Here is a 9789-nt window from a genome sequence, read left to right as displayed (position 1 = left end):
TCAAGTCAGAGTCATGGATGTACTGTTCTTTTTCTACAAGTTATAACGGATGTGATACCTTGGCACGGCCACGGAGCAAACACATTTAGCCTCAGGTTAAATTAATCTGTGTGCGTGACCGCCGGTGATCGATCCTGAACGTCGCGGTGAACGCCAACATGTCGTCGCCTACCCGGTACGTCTCTCTCGATCTCATGAATTTCTTTATCTAGAGACGATCAAATTTTTCTTCGGAACTATGTTTTGGACAAAAAACTAAACATGCCTTGGTTGGACTTTGCAAATCCAGCTCCTCAAACGCGTCCGGACGCGTCCGCGGACACTGACCGGCCACGTCTCAAATTAGGCGGTCTGCGTCTGAGTTTCTCATATTTCAACACCTAAATCCATACAAAGCATGCAAAAAATATATCCTATACTACCCTATCTATTCTTCGTCGTCGACTGGGGTCGGCTGGACGTAGTTTAGCCAAGTTTTTTCTTTCTTTAGGTTTGGTCACATCTGGTTTGGCCAATCCCATGATCAGACTTGTATCCCACAATCTGAGGTATTTGCTGAATAAAAAATTGGTTTACCTCTCAGAAAAATTTTATCACATAAAAAACCGCTAAAAAATTCATCACATAAAAAAAGAAAAAAATCACCCATAGTCCCTGAAGTTGAGTTGGAACCTACTTTCGTCCATGTAGCTTAAAATATCTGAAATACGGCCCCTAAACTTGTCAAAAGGGTTCACCTACGATCCCTAATACAAATTTGGCTACATAGACTCGAGGGGGTTTTGCAAATTTGCCACGAGTGAGCTCTTTCCGTCCTTCCCTCCCATCGCCTGCTGTCGTGACAGCGCGGGCTATCTTTCCCGCTGGGTGCCACCCGCACGCACAGTCCTCCGTATGGAGACACTGGCGCCTCCGCCCCCGCCACCGCCGTAGCTGCACCTGTGAGTCCTGGACAGCGCCAGGCTCCCCCCGACGCTGCAGCCTCGTGCGTCGTCCCTGTCGCTCTCCGGCCTCGACGCCGACTGCAACGTGCTCGACATCTCCTTTCACACCGTCCGCTTCTTCCGTGCCCACTTGGTCTCCCTCGACCCTCTCGACGTCCTCCAGGCAGCGTTTGCCGATGCGCTCGGCCTCTTTCTGCAGCTTGCAGGCTCCCTCCTCCATGACGACGGCCACGTCGTGCTCTTGGGACTGGCGAGGACTTTTTTTTATGTCAGAGGCGGAAGTGCTTCGTGCACACATATAATATTTATTATTTAGATTTTTTTAGGGGAGTGGTGTTCTTTACTTGGACTGGACTGAGGCTGGTCATAGTGGGAGTAACATAGGTAGTAACATAGATGCCACATAAGCAAAAATGATGATGTGACAAGTAGTTAATGAGGAGAGAGGCAAATAGAGTAACATAATATGTTACCATCACATAGCGGTTTCCAATGTATAATGAGTCTACAAAGTAATAAATGAAGGCAACTATGTTACCACACCTATGACACTACCCACTATGAAGGTAGTAATATAGACTAGTAACATATGTATGTTACTAGTCTAAGTTACTCCCCACTATGACCAGCCTTATGATGGGCTGCCAAGCCCAGTGGATAGCGCTTCTTTCCCCTTGCACTTAATCACATAAAACCCCCTCAAAGTTACTAAAAAAAACATAAAAACCCCTCAAAAAAAAACTTAATCACATAAAAAGAAAAACCTTCTCTCCCCTCGTCTCGCCAGGAAAGCTTTCTTTCTTTTTCCCCTCGCCCATCTTCTTCTTTCCCCACAGCAAATCTCCAAACCCTAGTCCCTCCCGGCCGCCCCCCATGCTGCCCATTCGCCGCCCCGGCGACCATTACCATTCCGTAGTTCTTCCCAATGACGAAACAATCGATGTCTACACTGACGATGATGGGAATCTTGTCACCGGCGGATCCGAGGGCCGGCCACCACGACTTTTCCAAGAAATCTGGATCGACACCTTGCACCGTATGATGGCCGCAGCTCGTCAGGAGAACGAGCGTCGCCGTGAGGATCTCGCCCGTCGAGCTCGCCACAAGGGGCGGCATCCACGACCCGCTCGACCACGACCCGCTCGACCATCAGATGCGGCCACCACAACCCAATCCCCTCCAATCCCCTCCACTCAACCATCAGATGCGGCCTCCACAATCCAACCCCCTCCGCTCCCCTCCACCGTCAGCTGCAGCCTCCACAACCCAAACCCATCCCCTACCCTCCAGGCAGACCTCGCCCCACTTTTAGGATAAGTCTTCCCGACGGCCGAGAAATCCGTGCCTATGTCGACGGGGCCGGCGAACTCTTCACCGATGTTGATGGGATACCTCGACGCGTAGCAGATGTATATAGGAAATCTGCCCTCTCCGACATCCCGTCTTCCGGTACCGGTGTCTACCCTGACGGGGATGGAGAACTCTTGACGGACGTCGATGAGATATCTCAACGCGTAGCAGATGTACGCATGGAAGTCACCCGCTCCGACATCCAGACCAGGCCCTACGATCAGCCGCAACCTCCACAGTATGAACTTTATCGCGCCTTGACTGTCTCTCGAGTAACATGGCCCTACGCGGGATTTATACATGCTAGGAATACTGGGAGGTAGCAGTATATAGATAAATACTGAAGAGAAAACGATTCTTTTTTTTTCTTTCTCTCGGTGCTCTATTGTCGATTCAACTTCATGTATTATGCATCTCCCGTGATAGATTAAGTTATTCTTCAACTCATTGAGCATGTGTTCCACTTCAGATGTGAGCATGCAGCATTTGTAAAAATGCCTTTTCCTGACCCTGAAACGTCCCATTTGCTGGAGGAAATCTGGTCTTCCCGCAATCCATCACTGCCTCCCTGGTATGTGCATCTTGTTAAATTATTTCAGATTAAAAGTTGGTTGTCTACTAACCGTCTGACCATTTTCCACTTCAGGTGTGAGTACCCTTCTCATGATGTGTCTAGGCCAGTGGAAACACCGCTGCTGGAGCCAAAGAACACCAACACTTCCTCTTACTCCACACAGCCAGAGGCGGCAACTCATGACATCGTGCCAATTCCAACGCAATCGTCTCAGCATATTTTGGCTTGTTTTTTTGAAGGTTGGCCTATACAGTTTTTCATCAGACTAGATCATGGGGGTTCTTTCCACACGTATCCTCGCCTGGGTGGGCCATTCCAGAGCTTGCAGGAAGCTGAGGATGCTATCGATCGCCATCTTGATCACCTGCGTGCTCCAATAATGTGAGTTTTCTCAACTTTGTCATGGATTTTGGGTTTCCATCATAACAGAATTTACAACCTACTAACATACAGAATGCTCTGACCTGAAATAGGCACACAAATGGGCTTCCGCAGGCGGAGATTGCGATACGGCATGCCCTTTACTGGCCTGATGGCACAAGAAAGATGTCCTCCAAAAGCAATCCAAAGCTTGAGACTGTCAGCCTATTGGCTCAAGCTTTACTGGACAAGTACAATGAAGATCACCTTCTTTTTGGGGTTTGCTCTCTCTCCCTCCTCCCTGCTCTCAATCTCTGTCATGCTACCAGGGTTGTCTTAACTGTCTCATATTCATGTACTAATTGCTGATTCAATCCATGCCCTCTTTTCAGGATCTTGCATATGAACTTGATGATGTTGTGAGCTTCCGAGAAATTTATGAGAGGGAGGGCCGCCTTGTCAACATGTTCTATCATATCAATTTGACTACAAAAACGAAAGGAGATGATGGTTTTCAGAGTGGCGTCGATAATGTGTTCTTTGCTGAAGTCACACGAATAAAAGGCGAAGATGTACAATATGTGCTCAGTTGTTTCTGCATGGTTGAACCTAATGACAATGGTATTTTCTTCCACTTCAGATTATGCTCTGTTCATACAGTTTGGTTGCCCCTTGTGTCATATTTCCCTTCATCTCATCCACTGTTCTTGAGCTTTCCTACAGTTTATAAATATCTAAGCTAGTTTCATGCTCAGCCATATGTAGTGACTGCCTACACTTTTTTTTTTGTTGCCTAAGGCCAATGCTATGGTTGCATGAGATACGGAAATGTTGATTTGAAGCATCCTGTTGATGTTGATAAATACAAAGGTGGCCACTCTTATCGGTACTCACCATGTTCTGGTTTTGATCCACGGCGGGATACCCCTGGCCCGGATGTACCTGCATACATCCAGGATGAGGAGGATAGGCTCGCGTATGAGGAGGCTACAGTAAGAAGTATGTACGAGGTATAATGTTATATCTTGTGCAGTTTGCATTTGTTATGGTTAGTAATGTTACTGAAGTGTTATTTTTCTCCTTCAGTGCCCTGACAATCCTCCTATTCTAGCAAAATTGAATGGTACAAGAATGCCTGTTGGTTGTTCGACCAAAAGAGAGGATGCTAGTTTGGCCAAGAGAGAGGATGGCAAGGGAAGGGTGAAATACGTTGTACCTGCTAGGCGTCAGTTGGTTTGAGTGTCCCCTTAGGTATATAGATAAATTTGATTTGATTTAGGTAATGTTTAATCTCAATTCTCGGTAGTATCCTCAGTGATTTATATATAGTATATTCTTACAATCTGCACAGTTGCATGTTTTCTGCATGGTCAATGAATATTTAGTTGATCAACCTAGTGCCTGGATCTAAATTTTTGCACTTGTTCTTTCCTATCACGTTGTGGATTAGCATGGTATTGACATATTATCAAGTGTAAGGGCAATAGTTTCCAAATTTCCCCAACTTGTTTTTTTTTTCGAAACGGAGGCAAAAGCTTTGCCTCATCGATTAATTAAGAAGAAGAGAATTGCCCAGTTAATTAACGGAAAACCGGGCGAAAACCAATACATATAGACCACATGCAGACTACTCACTAAAGAACAAACTCCATGACCCCACGGTCAACCCGACAAACAGGCATAACATGTAACAAAACAGACCCTCACACTTCGATGTCTCAAAGAGACTCCCAACGGAACCAAGGTTGAATACATCGGACGTCACCAAATCCACGAAGATGCCAGACGGAGATGGAGGATGGCGGGACTGAGTATCTTCCATCAAACAGCCGCTGACGCTTTACCAATGGCGCCACTCTTCTTGCCTATGGCCCTGAGAGCCTTCTTCACCTTCTTTACTTTGCCCGTAGAACCCTCTTCCACTAGGAGGCAAGCAACCGCCTTGCCAGACCCAGGACAAGCTGCATCCAAGGAGGCGAGCAAGCGGCCAAGCTTTTTCACAAAGACCACCTCGTCAATACGTGCCAACATAGCATCACAGTCAAAGATGGGCGACCGGATGGGTTTCAGCTCCTCAGGATTAGGTGCCAAAGGACCGACCTCATCATCCTCGGCACCCACAGACGCCACCTGGCCAATAACCTCAGGTGAGAGAGCAATAGCAGCATCCAAACCTCCACTGTCCATAAAGTCGAGCGGCTGAATGGGCTCCATCGACGATGGTGAGGTCGCAGTTGGCAACACTAAGCACCCTACAAGCGACCCCATCTCCTTAGGAAGCACCATCGAATAGGCGAAGTAGGCTCCCCACAAATCTTCTGCAGCTCAGGCATAATCTGCAGCATCGGAGCCACGACCTTGACAACAGCTTCACCCCAAGAAGCAATTGGCACGACAGGCAACGGCAACCGACAGGATGTAGCACGAGGGGAGAGATCTCCATACATGCATGCTTCCCCATCGGCAAAACTAACTTGGATCTCAGGTAGTAGGGACACATCTGGCACAAGCCCAATCTGAAGCTCAGGCAGCAAAGACACATCCGGCACCACCTCTAGTTTGGCGAGAGCGGCCTTCGCCCTCCCCAAAACACTCCCGACTCGCGCAAGGCAGTCATAAAGCTCGATGCGAAGCAGCTCTGTCTCCTCCACTAACCCGACTTGCTCAGTCGAGATAGACTGGAACTGCACATTTGTCTTGGAGATGTCACTGGTGGATGCAGGTGATGGAGTAGGACATTGGAGCGGCGAAGCTTGGAGAACATGCTTCTTAGCACGGCAGAAGCGGGCGATGTGGCCGGATCGAAGACAATCTGTGCATCGAATTGGATCCCTACAGGAGTATGCCCGATGACCTCGACACAAGCATCGGAAACACCTGTCTCTCAGCCACGCCGGAGGGGGACGTCGCACATTAACAACAGGGCAATGGAAAGCAGCAGGAGCCAAGCGGCGCTCTCTCGAGATGAGCCGCCAGCCCCCCAACGCATTCTCGCATGGAGCCACAGGAACTGTCGACGCCACCACCCGGTCGAAACATCCTCGCCAGTCTCCACGGCTCGGGCGCACCGGAGGCACGACGAGCCCGTTGCTTGCAACAACGGCTTGCGGAGCTGAAGCGGTAGGTACTGCGTCCAGAGAAGCCACCACTCCCCCCTCGCCGTCGATGAAGGAGCAACGGGGGACATGCCTCGAGCTGAGCACAGCCGGAGCCGGCCGAGAGACGGGACCCAGATCCGCCTGATCCGGATCGAGCGGTGGGGTGCCGATGGGGCTCGTCGCCGGTGGCTTCAGCAGCCGGTCGAAGGCGGCGCCGGCAAGGCTGGCGGGGGCGGCGGGCGGCTGAGCCAGAGAGCTCATAGTGCAGCCGGAGTGGAAGCCGCTGCAGCCTTCGGGGAGAGCGCGCCGTTCTCCACCCGGAGCCGACAGACTAGAGGCAGTGGCCGCGGGCGAGGGGTCGGAGGCGCTGGCAGGGTGGCCGGTGGGACCGAGGTGGCCGCCGCCAGCGGGGGCTGGAGAAGGGGCGCGGGGTCAGGGTCGCGAGAGCTCATCCTCTCGGCAGGCGGCGGAGGTTGGCTGGTCGGCGCGGAGACAAGGCGCCCCTGCACGGCCGGTCCAGCCTTGCGGCCGGCGAGGAAGGCCGCGGCGAGTGCGGCGGCCAGAGCAGGGGCGGTGAGCGGCTGGGCTGGAGCGGCCGACGATGACGGCGCAGCCGCCGCGGACATGGGGCCCGTCACGGACGCGGGATCCTACAGCTTCCTCACGGGCTACCCGAGCACAGCGAGGAGCAAAGCTCGGATGGGCGGCGAGCGGACGGGGCGGAGCTTCCAGATCCGGGGCCGCCGGAGGCAGGGGAGGCCGGAGGAAGGAGATCAGCCCGGCGTCGGCACCGCGGGGTCGCCCGTCGCGGGCATGTTCACGCGTTATCTCTGTACTCTCCTGGTTGGGACTTTTGGATATGTCAACACTGCAGCCCAACTTGTTTTGGGACTGACTGAAAGGCTTTGCTGCTGTTGTTCATGATGATTTAAGCACTCGTGTCATTTATGATAGATGAACTACCAATGCTTTTGAACTCTTGGTACTTCTCATTTGAAGTATAGCGAAGAAGGATGCATTGTTAGAAATGAAAGTATATGCTCCCAGCATGTGTTATTTCATAATTTCTGCCACCCTACCGTTGCTCCTTTTAGGATTATGCTCAGTTTTTTTTCTATCATGTACTCCCTCCGTTCCTAAATATAAGTCTTTATAGAGATTTCACTATGGACCACATATGGATGTATGTAGATGCATTTTAGAGTGTATATTCACTCATTTTGCTCTGTATGTAGTCCACATTAGAATATCTACAAAGACCTATATTTCGGAACGGAGGGAGTACATGCCTAATTGCCAAAAGACGAAAAATCCAATTGATGAGCTGTTTGTTTCCTTCATACTCCCTCCGTTCCGATTTACTCGTCGTGGTTTTAGTTTAAATTTGAACTAAAACCACGACGAGTAAATCGGAACGGAGGGAGTAGCTCTTTTGATGTTGTTGCACTATTTCCAGAACTTGAACTAACCATCAAAGGCATAGCCGTTCTTTATGGTTTAGTTAATATTCTTTGGCCATGAATCTCATTATTCATGTCTCCGCTCAGGGACCTGACAACATGGCGAAGACAGCATAGCAATATATGCTGGGGGCATTGTCAGAACTGCCGGTTTTCATTTCCAGTCCTCTTTGAGAAGTTGAACTTTTGTGCACCATCATCTATGATGTCGTCCCTGTACCGTTAGCATGTATTCCATGTCATCTGCTTTGGACTTGTTGTGTATACTGTCGTTGAACTGCCTAGCTGCAGGAAGTTTGGTGTGATTTTATATTATGAGGGGACTGGAATCGAATGCACATCTCAACCTTATCAGTGAATATCCAGTTTCTGACCCTGCTCAAACCAATGAACCCTTTCATTTGACTGTCTGAAAGAACCGTGCAACCCACCTCCTTGTTGCACATCAATTTTCTCATCTTCTCTAACTAAGGCCAACTCCAACACTAGACCCCAAATGGTTTGGTCGGAAAACGGACGGCCGCCGGTTTTGGATGTCCCCTTACTGGTGCAACCCAACCGCCCGCCGCATCTAAACTTGTTTGGAAAAAACCTGGCCGCGCATAAACTTAATTAAACATTATGAAAAAACTCAAAACTGTCCACATAAAAGTTTTGGCCGCGCATTTTAAACTTAAGTTCAAATTAGAAAAAAACATAGAAATATATATTTTGCCATGCCTTGGCTTGACGTCGGGTGGGTGACCTCGGATGAGTTGGTGCAACAGTGCAGCTAGGGCTGCAGACTGTTGAGTCATGCGGTGCTGCATGCATACCCAATTGTCTTGAGCAGCTAGGGCCGCAGACTGTTGAGTCATATGGTGCTGCATGCATACCCAATTGTCTTGTGCAGCTAGGGATGCAGATTGTTGAGTCATGGGGTGCTGCATGCATACCCAACTAATTAACGAGTGCTTCTTCGGGAGGCTCACAACGATCAGCATCACTTGATGCGCTCTCAGCCGCCCGCCACGTGTTGCGCTCTGGGTGCTCCCTCCGAATTTTGTTTTTCTCATTTTTTTTGCACGTGTTTTTTACTTTTTAAACGGGGTTTTCCTGTTTTTTCGACGTTTCGGTTTTCTACCGGTCTTTCTTAACTTTTGAAAAAAAAATAAAAAAAAATTTGAGCGAAAAAGTGCGTTTTTTATTTCGCGAGAGACACGGTTTTGTTTTTGCAAGAGTCACGACCATGACTCTCGGAAAAGGGAAAAACGTGTTATCTGTTCTTTTTTCTTCCGCAAGAGGTGCGATTTTGCTTTCGAGAGAGGCACGATTGTGTTTTCGCGAGAGGAACGGCCGTGCCTCTCGGAGACGAAAAAAAAAATGTGTTTTTTGTTTTTTCCTTCCGCGAAAAGCACGGTTTCGCTTCCGCGAGAGGCACGGTTGTGCTTTCACGAGAGGCACGGCCGTGCCTCTCAGAAACCAAAAAAACGTGTTATATATTTAAATTTTTTTTTCACGAGAGGCACGGTTTTGCTTCCGCGAGAGGCATGGTTGTGCTTTCACCAGAGGCACGGCCGTGCCTCCTCGGAAATGGAAAAAACACGTTTTCTCTTCTTTTTTTTCCTTCCGCGAGAGACACGTTTTGGTTCTGTGAGAGGCACGGTTGTGTTGGGAAAAACCCAGTGCTCCCGGTTCGGTTTTTTCTTGTGAAAAAAAAGTTCGTCAAAACCTATCAACATGTGATGTAATTTTGAAGATCTCAACGCGAGGAATCCAACGGTGAAAATGGTTCGAGATTTGGAAGCACGGTTTAAGAGATAAAACGTTTTAAATAAATGAATCTACGAAAAAAGGGAAAACTACTAGGTTGCGACAAGTGGTGCAGAAGCAGTGCGCCACTTGTCGCAACCTGAAAAGGTGTGAGTGATCTTTACAACAATATCCTGTGACTAGTGATTTCTCTAATACAGGGTATCCTGATTAGAATGCCCAATACGTTACCTGTCTCCAACCAAACACCT

At 49.1% G+C, this 9789-nt stretch overlaps 1 protein-coding gene across 6 annotated transcripts; it reads left to right on the top strand.

Annotated features, from left to right (window-relative positions):
* Positions 1 to 1731: 1731 nt before the first annotated feature.
* Positions 1732 to 8145, top strand: LOC119291340. 6 transcript variants are annotated; one of them, XM_037570088.1, is made up of 8 exons: positions 1734 to 2532; positions 2764 to 2865; positions 2941 to 3249; positions 3342 to 3507; positions 3621 to 3849; positions 4027 to 4238; positions 4315 to 4473; positions 7869 to 8145. In XM_037570088.1, the coding sequence occupies exons 1-7, from the start codon at positions 2474 to 2476 to the stop codon at positions 4465 to 4467; spliced, it is 1230 nt and encodes a 409-aa protein (XP_037425985.1). In that variant the 5' UTR covers positions 1734 to 2473; the 3' UTR covers positions 4468 to 4473; positions 7869 to 8145. The 6 variants fall into 6 exon arrangements, with proteins under 6 accessions (XP_037425986.1, XP_037425987.1, XP_037425985.1 ...); XM_037570087.1 differs by having other exon boundaries at positions 4315 to 4479; positions 7874 to 8145; XM_037570086.1 differs by having other exon boundaries at positions 4315 to 4507; positions 7874 to 8145.
* Positions 8146 to 9789: the final 1644 nt, after the last annotated feature.

This window comes from Triticum dicoccoides, chromosome 4B, assembly GCF_002162155.2.
Source record: "Triticum dicoccoides isolate Atlit2015 ecotype Zavitan chromosome 4B, WEW_v2.0, whole genome shotgun sequence".
Classification (NCBI taxonomy): Eukaryota; Viridiplantae; Streptophyta; class Magnoliopsida; order Poales; family Poaceae; genus Triticum; species Triticum dicoccoides.
This window is presented reverse-complemented; position numbering and strand designations above follow the sequence as displayed.